The following is a 22,140-nucleotide window of genomic DNA, read 5'->3' as shown; positions in this document are numbered from 1 at the left end:
TTTTGTAAGCATTCAGTACCCTCCCTCTCTTGCAATCTCACACAAATCTGACTTCCCCAATCCTCCTGCAGACTGAAGTCACCCACGACAATTGTTTCATTAAATTTATTACATAAATGCCAAACATTCAGGAGTATCTGAGGCAGAAGTGAGGATAGGTGCTTTTACCAAGGAGATAACGTGTTTTGGAAGCCGAAAGGCTTAAATGTAGATAAGACTCCCGGACCAGTAGGTGAACACTCCAGGGTTCAGAAAGAGGTAGCTGAAGAAATTGTGAAGGCATAAGAGTCATAGAACACCACAGCACATGAAAATGCCATTCGGCCAATCTAGTCCATGCCAAAGCATTAATCTGCCAAGTTTCCAAAAACTTCCACCTGGACCATAGCCCTGCATAACCTTCTCATCCATTGACCTAAGCAACCCGCTCTGGCAGCTCGTTGCACACTCTCCCTGCCTCTGAATGAAGTTCCTCCTTAGTTTTCCCTTAAAGTAATGAGTAATGATCTGTCACCAATCACTAGATTTTGGAATGGTTCTGGCGGACTAGAAAGTTGCAAATGTCACTCCACTCTTTAAGAAGAGTGGAAGGCAGAAAAAGGAAATTTATAGGGCAGTTGTCTGACCTCAGTGGTTCGAAAGATGTTAGAGTGTATTAAGGGTGAGTTTTTTCGGTACTGTAATTGGGGACGAATGATGATGGCAGTTATATACAGGCCAAAGTCAGCAGGATTCCTTTAGCGGAAATCGTTTCCAACAAATCTCTTGGAATACTTTGAGGAAATAACAGGCAAGTTAAATAAAGCAGAGGCAGTGCATGTTGGTTGCTTGGATTTTCAGATGATCTTTAACAGGGTACCCCATGCAAGGCTTATTGAGACAGTGAGGAGGCATGAGATCCAAGGGGACATTGCTTTGTGGACCCAGAACTGGCTTGCACACAGGAGGCAAAGAGTGGTTATAGACGGGTCATATTCTGCATGGAGGTCGGTGACCAGTGGTGTGCCTCAGAAATCTGTTCTGGGACCCCTACTTTTTGTGATTTTTATAAATGACCTGGATGAGGAAGTGGAGGGATGGGTTAGTAAGTTTGCTGATGACACAACAGTTGGGGGTGTTATGGATAGTCTGGAGGGCTGTCAGAGGTTACAGCGGGACATTGATAGGATGCAAAACTGGCTGAGAGGTGGCAAATGGAGTTCAAACCAGATAAGTGTGAGGTGGTTCATTTTGGTAGGTCAAATATGATGGCACAATATAGCACTAATGGTAAGACTCTTGGCAGTGTGAAGGATCAGAGTCAAGTCAAGCCACTTTTTATTGTCATTTCGACCATAACTGCTGGTACAGTACACAGTAAAAATGAGACAGTGTTTTTCAGGACCATGGTGCTACATGAACAATACAAAAATTACACTGAACTACGTAAAACAACACAAAATTACACAAGACTACAGACCTATCCAGGACTGCATAAAGTGCACAAAACAGTGCAGGCATTACAATAAATAATAAACAAGACAATAGGCACAGTAGAGGGTATATTAGGTTGGTGTCAGTCCAGGCTCTGGGTATTGAGGAGTCTGATGACTTGGGGGAAAAAAACTGTCACACAGTCTGGTCGTGAGAGCCCGAAAACTTCGGTACCTTTTGCCAGATGGCAGGAGGGAGAAGAGTTTATATGAGGGGTGCACGGGGTCCTTCACAATGCTGTTTGCTTTACGGATGCAGCGTGTGGTGTAAATGTATGTAAATGGAGTACTGCGTCCAGTTCTGGTCGCCTCACTATAGGAAGGATGTGGAAGCATTGCAAAGGGTACAGAGGAGATTTACCAGAATGCCATTGAGCACATCTACATGAAACGCTGCCGCAGGAAAGCAGCATCCATCGTCAGGGACCCCCACCACCCAGGACATGCTCCCTTCTCACTGCTGCCATCAGGATGGTGGTACAGGAGCCTCAGGACTCACATTGTCACACAGTATTTATTACTCCTCAACCACCAGGCTCTTGAATCAAAGTGGATAACCACTCCACTTCACTTACCACATCACTGAAACGCTCCCACAACCTATGAACTTACTTTCAAGGGTTCTCTCTCATGTTCCAAATCTTCATTGCTCGTTTATTCATTATTATTTCTTTCTTTTCATATCTGCAGTCTTTTGCACACTGGTGTGATTTTTCATTGAGTCTATAACAGTTATCCTATTATGAATTTATTGACTATGCCCACAAGAAAATGAATCTCAGGGTTGTATATGGTGACATATACATACTTCGATAATAAGCTTATTTTGAACCAGTATCTTATACAACTTCAACACAAAATCCCGACTCCTGCACTCAGTGCTTTGATTACAAAGGCCAATGTGCCAAAAGCTCTCTTTATGACCCTATCTGCCTGTGATGCCACTTTCAAGGAATGATGGACGATATTCCTCTGATTAACTGCACACCTCAGTGCCCTCGCATTCACTGTTCAAGTCCTGTCCTGATTTGCTCTTCCCAAGTTCACAGCACACTAGTCTGCATTACATTCCATCGGCCATTTTACAGCTCCTTTTCCCAACAGGTCAACATCCTGTGACAAGCTGATAGCCTTCCTTGCTGTCTGCTATGCCCCCTATATTGGCGTCATCCACAAATCCGCAGATCTAGTTTACCACACTATTATCCAGATCATTGATATAGATGACAAACAACAAAGGACCCAGCACAGATCCCTGTGGCACTCCACTGGTCACAGGCCTCCAGTCAGGGAGGCAACAATCTAACAATCTCTCTGGTTTCTCCCACAAAACCTTTGTTGAATCCAATTTACTAACTCATCTTGAATTCCAAGCGACTGAACCTTCTGAACCAGCCCACTATGCAGGGCCGTGCTAAAGTTCATGTTGTCGAATGCCAAGCGACTGAACCCTCTTAACCAGCCCACTATGCAGGGCCTTGCTAAAGTTCATGTGGACAACATCCACTGCCTTCCTGGTAACGTCAAAAAACTCTAAGATTGGTTAGATATGACCTATCATGCACAAAGCCATGTTGACCATCTCCAATTAGGCCCTGCCTATACAGATACTTATATATTTGGTTCATTGGAATACTTCCCAGTAATTATCCACTAATGACATCGGACTCACAGGCCTGTAATTTCCCAGCTTATTCTTACGGTCTTTCTTGAACAATGGAACAATAATAGCTATGCTGCAGTCTCCAAGCACTTGCACCATGGATAAAAATGTTTTAAGTGCCTCTAATACAGGGGTTCTTAACCTGGGGGTCTACGGACCCTTTGCTAAATGGTATTGGTCCATGACATAAAAAGGGTTTGGAACCCCTGATCTAATAGAACTCCTGCAATTTCTGCACTGTTCTCTCATAAGAGGACATCTAGGGATTTGCCTCAAGACAGCAATCACCTACTCTGCTGTAATCCATATATGATCCATGGTCCATGACGTCAGTGCTGCTTCGTCTTAGTTTTACAGACTATGACCATCTCCTGAGTAAATACAGATGCAAGACATTCTTTTAAGGTCTCCCCATCTCTCTTGGCTGCTTATATAGATGGCCATGCTGATCTCCAAGAGGACAAACTTCGTCCCTTGCTGTCCTTTTGTTCTTAATATATCTGTAGAAGTACTTTGGAGTCTCCTTGTTCTTGTTTGCTAGGAGAACCTTATGCTTTTTTAAGCCCTCCTGATTTCCCTCTTAAGTGCTCTCTTGCATTTCTTATACTGGGTATTGCAATAGATGCGTCATTTGACAGTCTCTAATGTGACAGTCATTGGAATAAAGATAGCAAAATGTGGTCCTTACAATTTTCATTCTGGCTGACCCACTTGTGTTCGACACGACATCTGTTTCCACTTCCATATGCCTGTAATCTTCACAACCACGTCCATCAATTCGCAGATCATCCTGAGGAATGGAAACAAAGAAAACTAATTGTAAACATTAATTTTTAACTTAAAAATAGAACAACTGTTACGTACCCCGTAACTATGTTGCCAAACCAGCAGAAATGGATCACTCAGTTGGAGTCTGGGATTACTAAGAAAGTTTTATTAAAGAAACAAGCAACACAGTCATCGAAAGGATAATAAATGCAACAGTTCAGCAATGATAAACCCACATGTGCACAGAATTAAGATAACAGCATCAATCAAGCTCTATCGTTGTCTAGGGGTAAATGACCAATTTCAAAGTGACACAAAGTTCAGTCCAATTTAGTTCAGTTCGCAGTAATCGTTGCCATGGCGATGGACAACATGGGGGGAGGGAGAGAGAGAACGACTGATCATTCAGAAACGGCTTCCACTCACAGACCGGCCATATTGCTCACAAGCAGCTTTCGAGCGGGTCCTTTGTGATGTCACCTGAGGTCACCGACTGTGACCCCTCCTCCAGATGCGGTCGATCCTCTGCAGTGAACCCGGCACCCAAGCGAGGGTGGACACACACAGGGTTCCTGCTGATCGTACCTTTCCACCCCGTGCGTTTATGGCCCAGTACTTCCCACCGACTCGTGAGAGGCGCACCGCTTCCAGGGTCTCGTTACCTCGAGTGTCGTGTGTGTCCTGCCTTAGCGAACCTGTCCCTTTTTATCCCCCTGCTGGGGTATCACCTGTCCATCACTTCAAACAGTTCAGGGTTCAAAGGGGGAGCCGCTCTAGACAGCTCTCTCTCCCGTCCCTTCATTACACATCTCCAGATGCTGCTTCATTGTTCCTTATCTCTCTCTTGAAGACAGGTGGCAGACCAACTGCTGATGCCACTGATGCTAACCCAGGCCAGCAAACATCTTAATTTATGTGTATTCTCGTCACACAACATACAAGAGAATAACTGCAACAATACAATAGCCGAAGTAAGCAAAGAGTCAAGCCAGGAAAGTGACATAAAATTTTGTCCTAAGTGTAATTATGTATTGTGTTCAAACAAGTTTGGACATTTCTTGTAGGAACAATAAGATATAGAACATAAAAATTTACAGCACATTACAAGCCCTTTGGCCCACAATGTTGTGCTGACCATGTAACCCACAAAGAACTAGAAATAATTTAATAAACAACTATGAAAAATCTATTGTATTAATTAAAGACCAGGTGATTGAAAAGTTCAGGCTCCTGAAACACTGAACTATTGGCCTGTAATCCTCTGGTTTATCCTTGCAGTCCTTCTTAAATAAAGTTAGCCACTCCCCAGTCTAAGACTTCCTTACAGTTCACTAATGATGAAAAAATACATTTGCCAGGGCCCAGCAATTTCTCCCCTAGCTTTCCACAATGTCCTGGTCAGTGTTCTTGGTCAGAGTGCAGGGATTTTTCTGCCTTTATGTTGCTTTAAATCTGCCAGCACCACCTCTTTTGTAACGTTAATATGCTTGAGTACATCCTGATTCTCTTCCTCAAATTCCCTTGCTTCCAGAACTTGCTCCGTGGTAAATTCAGATGAGAAATATTAATTTAAGATTTCTTCCATTACCAGTGGTTCCGGACCTGAGTGGTAACGGTAGTGCATGGTGAGCACAAAACTTTACAAGTGCAGACGACCCTGGTTCAATTTCCGCCGCTGTCTGCAAGGGGTTTGTACTTCCTCCTTGTGACTGCGTGGAATTCTTCCAGGTTCTCCTCTTTCTAGTGAGTAGGTTAATTGGTCATTGTAAATTGTCCTGTGATTAGGCTCAAATTAAATTGGGAGATTGCTGAGTGGAGTGGCTCAAAGAGCCTATTCTGCTCTGTATCTCAATAAATAAATAATGTTGTTACCACATCACTCTCTGGCTTCTCACACAAAACTAATGATTAATCCAATTTACTAACTCACTTTGAATGACGAGCGATTGATCCTTTTTGACCAACCTCCCATGCAAGACCTTGTCAAATACCTTGCTAAATTCCAAGTAGACAACATCCACTGCCTTGCCTATATTAACTTTCCTGGCAACCTCCTCAAAAAACTCTAACATTGGTTAGTAATGACCTACTATGCACTAAGCTATGCTGATTATCCTTAACCAGTCCATGTCTATCCAAAACTCATATCAGGTGCTTTCAAATACCTTCCAATAACTTTCCCACTACTGATGTCAGGCTCGCTGGCCTATGATTTCCTGGCTTATTTTTAGAGCCTTTTTGGAAGAGCGGAACAAAATTGACTATCCTCCAGTCCCCTCACCTGTCGCTAAAGATGATTTAAATATCTCTGATAGGGCCCTGACAATTTCTGCATGTCTTCCGCAGGATCCAAGAGAACACCTTATCAGACCCTGGAGGTTTATCCACCCTAATTTCCCTCAGGACAGCAAGCACCTCCTCCTCTGTAATCTCTATAGGATCCATGAAGTTGATGCTGCTTTGTTTTACTTCTATAGATTCTGTGTCCATTTCCTGAGTAAATACAGATGCAAAAAATCTACTTAAGATCTTCTCAATCTCTTTTGGCTCCACAGAAGGATTGCAATTCTGATTTCCCAGAGATCCAATTTTGTCCCTTACAACCCTTTTGTCCTTAAAAGGTTCCTTAATCCTCTAGCCTCGTTCTTCATTCAAACAGGAACCGGCTGGTCTGGAACTCTCCCTACCTTGTTTCCCACATATTAGCCTCTTCTCGTCAACCTTTGTGAGCTCCTGTGTAACGGCATCAGCATTAGCCTTGCTCAGCTTGCAGACCTCTTCTGCTGTTTTCCATAATTATTTTAATTATGGTCACTAAGTTGATAAAGGCATGGGAAATCATGGCTCATGAATTTGATTGAATTTTTCAAGAGGTCTGAAAACGTGGTGGTAGATGTTGTCTATATGGACTTGAGCAAAGTTTTTGACAAGGTCTGCTAGATCTAGCCCCATATTGGGCAGATCTGGAAGACTGATCATGTGGTCAAGGGTGAGCCATACAATTAGATATTTAATTTGCTTGGTGATAGGAAGGATATCTTAAATAAAGGAATAATGTTGGTACTCTCTAGTCCTCTGGTATCTCGCCTGTGGTCAGAGAAGATATAAAGACCTAACAATCTCATCTCATCTCTCTCAATAACTTGAGATCTTATCAGGACCTGCAGACTTTTTCATTTCACCACAATCTCGGAAAACCGGTGGTGCAGAAACTCAGCAGGCTGCGACGTTCGGTCAGAGCACCCAGTCTCTCCTCGTCACAGACACGCTCCAGGGAGAGAGACACTGTGAGTTAGCCCCGGAACATACATTCTCCACACACGTTTTCACCGTCCCGGAACACCAGCCCACCTCCCGAGCCCTGGTCCCCGCTCTCCCACCTGCACCCCGTACATCACACAGACACGCTCCAGGGAGAGAGACACTGCGAGTTAGCCCCGGAACATCCACCCGGACACGTTTTCACCGGCCCACCTCCCAAGCCCTGGTCCCCGCACTCCCCGGGCTCTCCTACCTGCACACCGTACATCACATAGACACGCTCCGCATCGCTCAACACCACGGCCGCCATCTTCACGGCACCAGCGACCGACGGCGCCTGCGCGGCCACGACGAACCACGTCATTCATGCCGGGAGGACGTCAATACTATCGCCATGCATCATGGGATGACGTAATAGCGATTTTTCAGGGAACGTCGAAAATAAATGTTGTTGGAACCAACACACACAAAGTTGCTGGTGAACGCAGCAGGCCAGGCAGCATCTCTAGGAAGAGGTACAGTCGACGTTTCAGGCCGAGACCCTTCGTCAGGACTAACTGAAGGAAGAGCTAGTAAAAGATTTGAAAGTTGGAGGGGGAGGGGGAGATCCAAAATGATAGGAGAAGACAGGAGGGGGAGAGATGGAGCCAAGAGCTGGACAGGTGATTGGCAAAAGGGATATGAGAGGATCATGGGACAGGAGGTCCGAGAAGAAAGAAAAGGGGGGGGACCCAGAGGATGGGCAAGGGGTATATTCAGAGGGGCAGAGTGACCTCCTGTCCCATGATCCTTTCGTATCCCTTTTGCCTATCACCTGTCCAGCTCTTGGCTCCATCCCTCCCCCTCCTGTCTTCTCCTATCATTTTGGATCTCCCCCTCCCCCTCCAACTTTCAAATCCCTTACTAACTCTTCCTTCAGTTAGTCCTGACGAAGGGTCTCGGCCTGAAAAGTCGACTGCACCTCTTCCTAGAGATGCTGCCTGGCCTGCTGCGTTCACCAGCAACTTTGATGTGTGTTACTTGAATTTCCAGCATCTGCAGAATTCCTGTTGTTGTTGGAACTATGCTGACGTGATGACGTCAGTGAAAGGGGACGGGAACGTTCATGCTGACGTCAGAGAAGGGGAAGGGAACGTTCATGGGCGGAACCGGCGTCAGTCCTGGTGGCTGGAGTCTGGTTTCCGTTTCCTTCCAGCGTCCTGGGTAACGGGGGGGGGGCCTGGCGTGAAGGTGGATTGTCCCGAGGTGAGCGGGGCTGGCGAGGGGGGAACACGGGGTGTCCCGGGGTTGCCCTGGGCTGGGCGGGACGGCCAGGTTGTCCCGGGGTAGGTGGGAGGGGCGGGGTTGCCCTGGGCTGGGCGGGACAGCCGGGTTTGCCCCGGGCTGGGCGGGACGAACGGGTTGTCCCGGGGTGGGGGAGGGGGAGGGGGAGGGGGGTCCTGGGGTAGGCGAGGGGGGTCCCGGGGTGGGCGAGGGCGAGGGGGGGACACAGGGTTGTCCCGGGGTAGGCGAGGGGGGTAAGGCTGCCCTGGGCGGGATGGCCGGGTTGTCCCGGGATAGGCGAGGGAGGGGACGCGGGATAGGCGTGGGAGGGGACGCAGGGCTGCCCCGGGATAGGCGAGGGAGGGGACGCAGGGCTGGCCCGGGATAGGCGAGGGAGGGGACGCAGGGCTGGCCCGGGATAGGCGGGGGGTGGGGTGTGGGGGGAGGTCGAGTTGTCCCCGGATAGATGGAGCTGGCCGAGGAAAGGGGGGTGGAGAAGGGTAATCTGGGGGGAGAGGGGTTTGTACTGGACCTAGTGACTGATCCTTTGGTGGATGAACAGTGACCACAAATCTTCAACTTTCAGGAAAGCTGGAGATAAGGATAGGTATGATCCTTGCAGGAGAGATTTAAATTGGAGTAGAGCAAATTACAAGGGCATTAGACAGGAACTAGGGGGAGTTAACTGGGAACACCTATTTGCTGGCAAGTCCACATCAGACATTTGGAAGGTGTTTAAAGGACAATTCAAAGTGCACAGCAAAAGTACGTTCCTGTTAGAAGGAAGGATTAGGATGGAAAGATACAGAACCTTGGATGTCCAAAGACTTGATGAATTTAGTCAAGAAGAAAAAGGAAAAGTTTGTAAAGCTTCATAGGTCAGGATTAAAAATAGCACGAAGAGAATATAGAAGTCAGTAAAGAGCTAAAGAAGCAAACTGGGAAAGCCAGGAGAGCCCGTAACAACAGGAATTCTGCAGATGCTGGAAATTCAAGCAACACACATCAAAGTTGCTGGTAAACGCAGCAGGCCAGGCAGCATCTCTAGGAAGAGGTACAGTCGATGATTCAGTCCTTCAGGACGAAGGGTCTCGGACTGAAATGTCGACGGTACCTCTTCCTAGAGATGCTGCCTGGCCTGCTGCGTTCACCAGCAACTTTGATGACAGCCCGTAACAAATCCTTGGTAAATAGGATTAAGATGAATCTCACAGCATTAAGAGCAACAGGGTGACTTATGAGAGGGTAGAGCACTCAAGGATGAAGAGAGGAACATTTGCTTGGATGTGGAAAATGTGAGTGAGGTCCTTAATGAGAATTTTACTTCAGTATTTAGCAAGGAAAAGGACATGGAGTACCAGGAGATCAGTGCTGAGTGCATAAATACCTTGGGGCATTTAGGGGTCACGGAGGAGGAAGTGATGGACCTCCTAATGAGTATGAAGGTGGGTAAGTCCACAGGGCCAGATGGGATTTACCCCAGGTTATTGAAGATGGTAAAAGATGAGATTGTTGGGCCTTGACCAGTATCTTCATGTCTCTCTTGGCACAGGCGAAGTCCAGAAGGACTGGCGAGTGGCTAATGTTGTTCCTCTATTTAAGGGAACAAGGGAAAATCCTGGAAACTATAGACTGGTGAGTCTTACTTCAGTTGTTAGGAAATCATTTGAGAAAATTCTTAGCGAATTTTGTGTGGAAGAGTGTGCATGGAACCGGAGGAGATAGCTGAGGTGCTTAATGCTTTGCTTCGGTATTCACTAGGGAAAAGGAACTTGGCAATTATAGGGATGACTTACAGCAGACTGAAAAGCTTGAGCATAAAGAATTTAAGAAAGAAGATGTGCTGGAACTTTTGGAAAGCATCAAGTTGGATAAGTCTCTGGGACCGGATGAGATGTACCCCAGGCTACTGTGGGAGGCGAGGAAGGAGATTGCTGAGCCTCTGACAATGATCTTTGCACCAACAAGGAGGACAGGAGAGGTTCCAGAGGATTGCAGATGTTGTTCCCTTATTCAAGAAAGGGAGTAGGGATAGCCCAGGAAATTACAGACCAGTGAGTCTTACTTCAGTTAGTAAGTTGATGGAATAGATCCTGAGAGGCAGGATTTATGAATATTTAGAGAGGTATAATATGATTACGAATAGTCAGCATGGCTTTGTCAAAGGCAGTTCAGGCCATATGAGCATGATTGAATTTTTTCAGGATGTGACTAAACACATTGATGAGGGTAGTGCAGTAGATGTAGTGTATATGAATTTCAGCAAGGCATTTGATAAGGTACCCCATGCAAGGCTTATTGAGAAAGTAAGGAGGCATGGGATCCAAGGGGACATTGCTTTGTGGATCCAGAACTGGCTTGCTCACAGAAGGCATAGAGTGGTTGTAGACAGGTCATATTCTGCATGGAGGTCGGCGACCAGTGGTGTGCCTCAGGGATCTGTTCTGGGACCCTTACTCTCTGTGATTTTTATAAATGACCTGGATGAGGAATTGGAGGGATGGGCTAGTAAATTTGCTGACGACACAAAGGTTGGAGGTGTTGTGGATAGCGTGGAGGGCTGTCAGAGGTTACGACGGGACATTGATAGGATGTAAAACTGGGCTGAGAAGTGGCAGATGGTGTTCAACCCAGATAAGTGTGAGGTGGTTCATTTTCGTAGGTCAAATATGATGGCAGAATATAGTATTAATGGTAAGACTCTTGGCAGTGTGGAGGATCAGAGGGATCTTGGGGTCTGAGTCCATAGGACACTCAAAGCTGCTACACAGGTTGACTCTGTGGTTAAGAAGGTATACAGTGCATTGGCCTTCGATCGTGGGATTGAGTTTAAGAGCCAAGAGGTAATGTTGCAGCTATTTAGGACCCTGGTCAGACCCCACTGGGAGTACTGTGCTCAATTCTGGTCGCCTCACTACAGAAGGGACGTGGAAACGATAGAAATGGTGCAGAGGAGATTTACAAGGATGTTGCCTGGATTGGGAAGCATGCCTTGTGAAAACAGATTGAGTGAACTTGAGCACAAGGAATTGTGCAGATGCTGGAAATTTAAGCAACACACATCAAAGTTGCTGGTGAACGCAGCAGGCTAGGCAGCATCTTTGTCAGACGAAGGGTCTCGGCCCGAAACATCGACTGTACCTCTTCCTAGCGATGCTGCCTGGCCTGCTGTGTTCACCAGCAACTTTGATGTGTGTTGAGTGAACTTGGCCTTTTCTCCTTGGAGCAATGGGGGATGAGAGGTGATCTGATAGAGGTGTATAAGAAGATGAGGGGCATTGATCGTGTGGATAGTCAGAGGCCTTTTCCCAGGGCTGAAATGGCTAGCACGAGAGGGCACAGTTTTAAGGTGCTAGGGAGTAGGTATAGAGGAGATGTCAGGGGTAAGTTTTTACGCAGAGTGGTGAGTGCGTGGAATGGGCTGCCAGCAGCGGTGGTGGAGGCGGAAACGACAGGGTCTTTTAAGAGGCTCCTGGATGGACACGTGGAGCTCAGAAAAATAGGTAAGCTTAGGTAGTTCTAAGGTAAGGGCGTGTTCGACACATGGTGGGCCGAAAGGCCGGTATTGCGCTGTAGGTTTTCTATGTTTCTACGGATAGATATACGGGAATTTTGGAGACCCGTGGCTTAATTAGGGAGAGTCAGCGTGGCTTTGTGTGGGTCAAGTCATAGCAACTTAATGAGTTTGTTGACAGGGTGATGAGAGAGATTGATGAGGGTAGGGCAGTGGATGTTGTCCACATGGATTTTAGTATGGCGTTTGAAAAAGTCCCTCATGGGTGGCTAATCCAGAAGATTAAGATGCATGGGCTCCACGTCAAATTGGCTATTTGGATTCAGAACTGGCTTTACTCATAGAAGGCAGTGTTGTGGTCAAAAGGGACTCATTTGAGCTGATGCTCTGTAACTAATGGAGCTCCACAGGGGTCTGTGCTGGGAGCTCTGCTGTTTGTCATGTATAGGAATGACCTGGATGAAAATGTAGATGGCTGGGTTAGTAAATTTGCAGAATATACCAACACTGGTGGATTTGTGGATAGCGTAGAAGACTGGCAGAGAATAGAGTGCAAAATAGATCGGCTGCAGATATGGGCAGGGAAATGTGAGATGGCGTTTAACCCAGATAAATGTGAGGCCAATAATAGGAGACAATTCACTGTTAAGGGTTGTCCCATCCCGAAGGTAGGCTTGGGGTGGGTGAAGTCCTGTCCTGAGGGTGGTCGTGGTGGGGAGAGGGGCGTCCTGTCTGGGGGAGGGGGTGCGTGTCTGTCCCAAGGGTGGGCGTGGGGAGGGTGGGGTTATGTCCCGTCCCGAGGGTGGGCTTGGGGGGGGGGGGTCCAACATATGCGGGTGATATTAAACCTGACTCTGATTGTGATTTTGAATTGTTAAGACTCAGAGGGCTCTGGACCAAGTGTTAGTACATCAAGTCAAGTCAAGTTGCTTTTTATTGTCATTTTGACCATAAGCTGCTGGTACAGTACACAATAAAAATGAAACAACGTTCCTCCAGGACCATGGTGCTATGTGAAATAACACAAAACTACACTAGACTATGTGAGACAACATAAGGCTACACTAGGCTATGTAAAACACCACCAAAACTACACTAGACTACAGACCTGCACAGGACTACATAAAGTGCACAAAACAGTGCAGGCACTACAATAAATAATAAGCAAGACAATAGGCACAGTAGAGGACAAATTACAATATAATAATAAATGATGTAGATGTCAGTCTAGACTCTGAGTATTGAGGAGTCTGATGGCTTGGGGGAAGAAACTGTTGCAGAGTCTGGTCGTGAGAGCCCAAATACTTCGGTACCTTTTGCCAGATGGCAGGAGGGAGAAGAGTTTGTATGAGGGATGCGTGGGGTCCTTCACAATGCTGTTTCCTTTACGGATGCAGCGTGTGGTGTAAATGTCTGTAATGGTGGGAAGAGAGACCGGATGATCCCTTCAGCTGACCTTGCAGTAGGGTTGGTACAGATGGATATTTAATGTTGTTTCTGTGCTTCATAACTAAGTCCAGTGGTACCATTGCAAATGGCCTTTTCTTTCTTCTTGAATTAACAGGTTTAATTATGGACTGCATATTAGATCATGATATCAACTAGTCGCAACAGAGACATTGAGCGGCGAGCTGAATACCTGCGAGCTGACCAGTGTGTCCCTCCCCCCTCCAGTGACAGCTCGATGGATAGGATCTGGTTCATCAAAGATGGTTGTGGGCTGGCCTGTGTCATTGTAACCTGGATGCTGATTTTCTATGCAGAGTTTGTGGTGATTTTTGTAATGCTCATCCCTGGAAAAGATTTGGTGTACAGTATCGTAAATGGGATTATCTTCAATGCACTGGCTTTCCTTGCCTTGGCTTCTCACTCTAGAGCCATGCTGACAGATCCTGTAAGTCTCTCATTATCTCAATAACTGATTGCTGTTGGGACTGAATGACTAAATTTGAATATATTGCAAGCCTCAGCTGGCTTTTCCTGGGTCCCATTATGTCTAAAAATACTAAATATAAAGCTTTGGGTACTGTCTATTTTTAAACTAACAGTTAAAAAAATTAGAATTGTTTAATATTAAACAGAAGTGCTTGAAATACTAAGCTGGTCAGGTCATATTTGAGGGAAGGAAAACAGGGCACCCTCCCAAGACTATGGTCAACACGCTGCTGGAAGACAGCGGCACAGCTAATGTAGATGAACTGAACACACTGATGAGGGAGAGGGAGAAGTGGAGAGTCCATCATCGTGCCTGACGTCGGCCTCCTAGGCCTGAGTCGACGTAGTAGTAGTTGTAGTAAAACAGGCCAAGGATCCTTTGAAGAGATCGTTTGAGAGAGACAGCATCTTGTTCGGTAGTGGGGGAGTTGTATCCCATGGGATGTAATTAGGGTGACCGCTGGGGGGTAAGTGAATGGGAGCAGTTAGAAAATGGGAACATAGACAAAACAAATGAAAAAAAAATTGTGTTAACTTTTTCATTTCCCACTGATGTGGCCTGACTTAATGACTATTTCCTACAATTTCTGTTTTAGCTTTATATTTCCAGCAGATTTAAATTTGTTTCTGTCTATTAAAATGTTGTCCCACATATCAATAATTTGCTGTTTGCCCTCCAGTGCCCAGTCAAGGTAGGAGTTTTGGAACATACTGCGTTGATTTATAACACTGGATTTGGGTTTTGCACCTCTGAGAACAAGGACATGCAATTATAGAGTAATTGCATCATACAACATAGAAACAGGCCTTTCCAGCCCACTTCATCTGTTCTGTTATCAATACTAATCCAACGTGCGTACATTTCATGTTTTGTGTCCTAAGTACCTGTCTCAGTGCATTTGAAATTCTGTAATTTATCTGCCACTACCACACCACCTCTGGCATCTCATTCCTGATAATTGCCACCTAGTATGTGTAAAGCTTGCCCTTCAGATCTTTAAATTTCTCCCTTCTCACCTTAAACCTGTGCTCTCCCATTCTAAATCCTGCCCACACTGGGTAAAGAATTATAAGTAAAGTATCTATAGTTTTAATAGTCTCTGTAAGGCCACTGTTCAGCCTCCTGTATTACAGTGAGAATGAGCCCAGCCTTTCCAATCTTCCCTTCGAACTACCATACTCAGAAATCCGAGTGAATTCCTCCTGTACTCTGTAGGCACCATAACATGTGGTGTCATGAGAACTCTGCACAGTATCAGAGCTGTATAACCAATGCTTTGCACAACTGCAACAGATATCTTGACTCGTACTTGATGTCTTGGTGCAAGTATGGTTTCTTCACTACCCTAGCGATGTGTGTCCCTACTTTCAGCAAGCTATGGGCGTATCCTGTAGTGTCTCTATATTAAAATTGCAAAGGTCTCTGTCATTTTTATTGTCCTGCAGAATTTGACTTATTTTGATGCACTATTTCACACTTTTCTAGATTAAATTCCACTCAACTTTCAGCTTATCCTGCTGTATTCTTAGACTATCTTCTTCACCATTATAACCCCACCAATTTTTGTGTCGCTCGAAATCTTGCCAATTATAACTTCCATTTTTACTCGTTTATTTTACAGTTGCAAGAAAAAGTTGTGAATGCTTTTGCAATTGCTTAGTTTTTTGCATTAGTTACTCAGAAAATTTGATCTGATCTTCAACTAAGTCACAATAATAGACAAACACAATCTGCCTCAGCTAATAACAGACGAACAATTGTATTTTTCATTGAACATGTTATTTAATCATTCATAGTCTAGGCTGGAAAAAGTATGTGAATTCTTGTATTTAATATCTGATAGAACCTTTTTTTAGCAGCAATAACCTCCACCAAATGTCTCCTGTAGTTGCTGATCAGACTTGCACAATGGTGAGGAGGAATTTTAGTCCGTTCCTCCATACAAATTTTTCAGTTCATCAATATTTTGGGATACCTTGCATGAACAGCAATCTTCAGTCATGCCGTAGGATCTCAATCTGGACTCTGCCTTCCAAAGCACAAATTTTCTTCTTTTTAAACCATTCTGTTGATTTCCTCTTGTGTTTTGGATCAGTGTCTTGTTGCATCATCCAACTTCTATTAAGCTTCAGGTGATGGACTGCTACTCTGACATTGTCCTGTGAAATATCTTGATACAATTTTGAATTCATTGTTCCATCGATGATTGCAAGCTGTCCAGGCCCTGAGGCAACAAAGCAGCCCAAACCGTGACGCTCCTTCCACTGAGCTTCACGGTTGGGATAAAGTGTTGGTGTGCAGTGTCCTTCTTCCAAACATTTCTGCCAAAAAATTTCAACTTTTGTCTCATCTGTCAACTGAACTTTGTCCCAGAAGTGTTGTGGAGCATCCAAGTGGTATTTTGCAAGCTATCTGTGACTTCTACATACATCCTGTCATGGATCATGTCATTCACACCCTAAGGCCGCCTCAAAGAGAATTATTGCTTCTAAGATATTGTTGTGAGGAAGATAGAAAAGGCATATCAGAAAGACAATGTCATGATAATCCTTGGGGATTTTAACATGAAAATGGATTGGGAAAACCAGGTCAGTACTAGAGCTCGAGAGTTTGGAGAATGTCTTAAGGGATGGCTTTTTATAGAACAGCTTGTTGTTCAGCCCACTAGGAGATTGGTTGTGCTAGATTGGGTGTAGTGCAATGATCTGGAGGTGTTAAAGAGAGCTTAAGGTTAAAGAACCCTTAGGGAACAGTGATCACAATATGATCGAGTTCACATTGAAATTTGAGAGGGGAAAAAGTAAAATCCAATGTGTTGGTATTTCAGTGGAATAAAGGAAATTACAATGGCATGAGAGGGGAACTGGCCGAAGTTGACTGGAAAGGGACATTTGCAGGAAGGACAGCAGAACAGCAGTGGCTGGAGTTTCTGCGAAAAATGAGAGAAGTACAAGACAGATATATTCCAAGTAAGAAGAAATTTTCAAAGGGAAGAAGGACACTAACTTGGCTGACAAGTGAAGTAAAAGCAAAAGAGAGGGCATACAAGGAAGCCAGAGCTAGTGGGAAGATAGAGGATTGGGGAGCTTTTAAAAATTTGCAGAAGAAAACAAAGAAGGTCATTCGGAAAGAAAAGATAAGTTATGAGAGGAAGTTGGTGACTAATGTCAAAGAAGATACCAAAAGCTTTTTTAAGTATTTACAGGAAGATTGTTCCCGATGTTGGGGAAGTCCAGAACGAGGGGTCACAGTTTAAGGATAAAGGGGAAGCCTTTTAGGACCGAGATGAGGAAAAACTTCTTCACACAGAGAGTGGTGAAGCTGTGGAATTCTCTGCCATAGGAAACAGTTGAGGCCAGTTCATTGGCTATATTTAAGAGGGAGTTAGATATGGCCTTTGTGGCTAAAGGGATCAGGGGTTATGGAGAGAAAGCAGGTACAGGGTTCTGAGTTGGATGATCAGCCATGATTGTACTGAATGGCGGTGCAGGCTCGAAGGGCTGAATGGCCTACTCCTGCACCTATTTTCTATGTTTCTATAAGAGCAGGGATGTGATGTTAAGGCTCTGTAAGGCCACAGATGGGAGTATTGTGTGCAGTTTTGGGTTCCTTATTTTAGAAAGGATATATCGACATTGGAGAGGGTTCAGAGAAGATTCATGAGAATGATTCTAGGAATGAAAGGATTACCGTATGAGGAACGTCTGGCAGCTCTTGGGCTGTATTCCCTGGAGTTCAGGAGGATGAGGGGGGATCTCATAGAGACATTCTGAATGTTAAGAGGCCTGAACAGATTAGATATGGCAAAGTTATTTCCCGTGGTAGGGGATTCTAGGACAAGAGGGCTTGACTTCAGGATTGAAGGATGTCCTTTTGTAACAGATGTGGAGAAATTACTTTAGTCAGAGGGTGGTAAATCTGGAATTTGTCCATAGGTAGAGTGCAAGGCTTGGGAGATGGTGTCAGCCATGGACGTGTTTCAGCAGTAGATAAATTGCAATGTGCAAAGGCTGTCTGGGTGGCTGGAGTTAAACCAGCCTCACAAAGCACTTCTTGATGGTGGTTGTCAGAGCTACCCAGCAGTAGTTGTTAAGGCACCTTGCCTTTCTAGGTACTTGGGTGATACTGGTCTTAAAGCAATGGGCACCTCAGATTGATGTAAGGAAAGGTTAAAAATGTCTGGAAATAACCCTGCCAGCTGATCTGCACAGGATGTAAAGACACAGCCAGTAACTCTATCTGGACGGGATATTCCTCACGGGTTCATTCTCAGGAAGATGGACCTGAAGTTTGCAGTGGTGACTGGGTACAGGCACATTGAAGGTTATCAGGGCAGGTGGTGAAATTCCATTCCCCTTCTGCTCAAATCATACATAGAAAGTATTAAGATAATTGGGAAATAATATGCTATTATCTGTGATCTTTAGAGTTAGGTTGTGCAGTATCAACTCAATTTGTGCTCCTATTTAATCTATTTGAGAAATTGGTGCTTTTGCAAGCAGGTTGAAGACTGTTACTTGATCTTCCTGCAATTAATTAACCATTGAGCTATGCTTAATTATTTAAATTCTGTTGAGTAACCTACACTACATCTTAATCTGCAGCATTCCTTTTAAATTGGGTCAGCTTGCCTGAGGAACCATCTTGCATGCCAATAACTATTTTGTATATAGTAGCGCAAACACAAGGAAATCTGCAGATGCTGGAAATTCAAGCAACACACACAAAATGCTGGTGCTCCTGACGAAGGGTCTCAGCTCCAAACATCGACTGTACCTCTTCCTATGGATGCTGCCTGGCCTGTTGCGTTCACCAGCATTTTGTGTGTGTTGCTTGTATATACTAGCTCTGCTTACTATAGTAATTGTAAATATATTATTGATTGATTGATTCCTGGGATGAGGGTGGACTGAGTAAGCTTGCTTCTGAGCTTTAAAGGAAGAAATAAACTGAGTCAAGACTTTTAGGATTGACAGGGTTGTTGAGAGGCTCCCCCTCTGGTAGTCTGTGAGCCAGGAACCCCAAATTTGGGCCACCAGTACCACCTGGGGGGGAATAATTCTTATAGTGATTTTTGGCAAAGTCTACACCCCCTAGTGCTAGAAAATATGTGGTAGCATTGCAGCGGTGGTAGCTTTCTGTGTGTCCCAAGAATCTACTATCACCGAAAATGCGGAAGCCTCGTCACCATGAAGAGAGACCGAGAGACTCTGAAAAGGAAAGCATTACTGCTGAAGCTGGTGAGAATACCTGTACATCAAAAAGGCCCATGTAGGAGTTCTTCTTCAGAAGCAAGCGGGTATGATCAAATCTGCACTTTTTTGTAATACGGTGAACTTTCTGAAGGGCTCCAAGTCACGTGAAAAGCTTACACAAGTTGCACAGCTCAGAGCTGACCGAACACTACGAGAGTGTGCAAACCAAAAGGAAGATGAGAAGATTCTAGCGGTAACAAGCAGAGACATAGTTGCTGCAGAGACCCACTATCATGTTTCATGCTGTAAGGATTATACCAGAATCAAGAAAAAGGAACCCGAGTACAAAGAGAATGACGATGAAACAGATGGTGATGAACTGTATAAAAGGATTAAAAGGGAAGCCTATAAAGACCTTTTCAAGTATATCAGAGCTGATATCATACCCAGCAAGATGATTGTACACGTCACTTCTTTGGTCATGAAACTTGAATCTTTCATGCTATCTGGTGGAGTTACACCGCTGCAAGATTCTACAAGGAAGCACCTTTGTAGGAAACAGGAATCTGAGCTGGGCAATTCAGTAGATATATTTCCAGATGACAAAGGAAAATTATTAATGGTTCCTGGAAGTGTATCGTTAAGGGACGTTGTCTTGGAAAATCAAACTCTACAGAGGGAACTCAAAGTTTGGAGGGCCAAGGCAACCAATTTCAACAAGATCATGGATCAGACTTCATCACATATCAGATCAATCACTAGACAGGAGATGACTGTGACTCCCTGGCCATTCCATCCATCTGATGTGAAAGACAGTGCTCACACCTCCATACCGGATCAACTAGAGTGGCTTCTTGTTGGACTGCTCACTGGACATCCTGACACCAAGACTCAAACACAGAGGGTTACTGCTCTGGTTCAGTCATTTAGTCAGGACATAGTATATGCTGTGACATGTGGTCAACGTAAACCACCACCAAAGCACCTTCTACTTCCTTACGCAGTTAAAACACTGACGGGTAACACGGAGCTCATCCAAACACTGAACAGGCTTGGGCATGGGGTGTCTTGCTCCCAACTTGAAGAGAACCACCCTGCTCTGTCTCTCCAAAAGCTGGCAACAGCCTCCAAACAGAGAGTTGTGCTTCCGGCCTCCATCAAGCCTCATGTCTTCACCAATCTTGCATGGGACAATATCGATAGACTTGAGGAAACTCTCACTGGAAAGGGTACATCACATAGAGTCAATGGCATAGTGGTACAGGCCAATGTCTATGGACCACATCTGCCAAGAGCTGAGCTTCCAAACATTGAGAAACTGAAGCAGAGATCAGTCACCATTGAGGACCAAGCACTGGAAGTATATATAGCAGGTGCACGTGTGGGCCCAACCAGGGAACCCTGTGTCCAGGAAACCAAGGAAGCTGCTCTTCTTGCCTGCAAGAAGAACCTGGTGTGGACATTGCAAGGCAAACACAGATCCAGAGAATCAGACAATCCCAAGCTGGACTGCTTTTAATATCAGCACCAGGGACCAAGAACCAGTCTCACAAGATATTGTTGGGTATCTGCCAACCATCAATTCACCAGCCACAGAGTTGACCACAGTATTTGAAATCCTGAACCAATCAGAGCTCATCAGGAAGGAACTTCATCGAGAAACAATTGTGGTAGTCATGGATCAAGCACTCCATGCAAAAGCCACTGAAATTGCCTGGAAGCACAAAGAGCACTTCTCCAACATTCTTCTCAGGACCATATTATTTTTTATGCCTTCGCCATCCTAGAGAAGCGATTTCGGGTTGCTGGTCTAAAGGATGTATGCATAGAGGCTGGAATTGTCGCAGAAGGGTCCATCAATGGAGTCCTTGATGGTAAACACTACAATTGTGCTGTCAGGGTCCACAAGTACATCGATGAAGCACTGATGAGACTCGCATGGGCAGAGTTCACACCGTGGGTTGAGGACAACGTTCCATAGAGGAGTGGGATGATCAAATCATTCTTAGACCATGTGAAAGACATGACCAGTGACTTGAACCAACAGAAGTTGAACAATCTGCTGCAAAGTCCACTCTTAGCTGAGCTGATAACCCTGTGGACAGACTTTCTGGAACACCTCTGTCACAACAATGGAGAACTCTGCTACAGTGGTTGATGGAATGAACTTGGTTCAAAGATTGAAAGGTGATCAAGTTATTTTCAGAGATGTTGCTACAACAATTCTGGGTATGGCTCGGAGGGAAGGCAGTCAGAATAGCAGAACAGATGTTGTGTTCAACACATACAAGGAGAACTCTATCAAGAATAGTGAAAGATCTCTATGGGGTGAAGGGACAGGTCATGAGTTGCAAGGTATCACAGGCACACAGATGGTGAGGCAGTGGAGGAGCTTCCTGACCAAAGTCAGCAACAAAAATAGTCTCATTAGCTTCACAGTCGATGAATGGAGGAAGGCGGAGTACAGAGCAAAGCAACAGGAGAAGATTCTGTATGCAACTGTGAATGACAAATGTTACAGAATCACATCTCAAGACAGTGAGGAGGTGTCAGCTCTTCAGTGTCGACAAGAAGAAGCAGATGGCCACCTACTTCTCCATGTTGCCCATGCCACAAGAGAGGGATATCAGTCTGTAGTGATCTGCTCAGAAGACACACATCTTTAGCATTTTGTGACGAGATTGAGGCCCCATTGTTCCAGAAGTGTGGCACTAGAACCTGTACAAGGCTTGTAGACAACAGGAAGGTTGCTGCCACTGTTGGCATAGAGGTTTGTAGGGTTCTCATTGGGTTGCACACATATACAGGATGTGACACTGTAAGTGTTTTTGCAGGCAAAGGGAAGATAGGTGCCCTAAAACTTCTGACCAGCAACAGGGAAACTCAGGACACATTCTTAGAGTTGGGTCAGGAATGGGACCTCTCCCCAGAACTGATGGACAAACCGGAGGCACTTATATGTCTGCTGTATGCCCCAAAAGCATCGACCTCCAAGGTCAATGAGCTCAGGTATCACCTTTTCTGTGCCAAAAAAGGTGAAATTGAAAGTCATCAACTCCCACCATGCA

At 45.1% G+C, this 22,140-nt stretch overlaps 2 protein-coding genes across 10 annotated transcripts in view; one reads left to right on the top strand and one right to left on the bottom strand.

Moving 5' to 3' along the window:
* exosc7 (exosome component 7) overlaps positions 1-7,683 on the bottom strand; it is a 69,344-nt gene extending 61,661 nt beyond the window's left edge. The window contains exons 1-2 of one of the 2 annotated variants that reach the window (XR_011884486.1): positions 7,418-7,683; positions 3,824-3,925 (exon numbers count right to left, since the gene is read on the bottom strand). Coding sequence is in view for 1 of the 2 variants with exons in the window: in XM_072250393.1 (XP_072106494.1) it covers positions 3,824-3,925; positions 7,418-7,528 (213 nt within the window). In the remaining variant the exon portion in view is untranslated. The remainder of the gene's footprint in view (positions 1-3,823; positions 3,926-7,417) is intronic. The other variant, XM_072250393.1, reaches the window with a different exon arrangement.
* Positions 7,684-8,131: 448 nt separating this feature from the next.
* Positions 8,132-22,140, top strand: part of LOC140192879 (palmitoyltransferase ZDHHC3) — a 162,380-nt gene continuing 148,371 nt past the window's right edge. For 3 of the 8 annotated variants that reach the window (XR_011884485.1, XM_072250389.1, XM_072250386.1), the window contains exons 1-3: positions 8,133-8,409; positions 9,980-10,062; positions 13,506-13,835. Coding sequence is in view for 7 of the 8 variants with exons in the window: in XM_072250389.1 (XP_072106490.1) it covers positions 13,533-13,835 (303 nt within the window). In the remaining variant the exon portion in view is untranslated. Of the gene's footprint in view, positions 8,410-9,573; positions 9,723-9,804; positions 9,873-9,979; positions 10,063-13,505; positions 13,836-22,140 lie in introns of those variants that run through there. The other 5 variants (XM_072250382.1, XM_072250387.1, XM_072250383.1 and 2 more) reach the window with 4 other exon arrangements.

This window comes from Mobula birostris, unplaced genomic scaffold (assembly GCF_030028105.1).
Source record: "Mobula birostris isolate sMobBir1 unplaced genomic scaffold, sMobBir1.hap1 scaffold_296, whole genome shotgun sequence".
NCBI classification, from domain to species: Eukaryota; Metazoa; Chordata; class Chondrichthyes; order Myliobatiformes; family Myliobatidae; genus Mobula; species Mobula birostris.
Note: the sequence above shows the minus strand (reverse complement) of the source record. Positions and strands in the feature narration are given on the sequence as shown.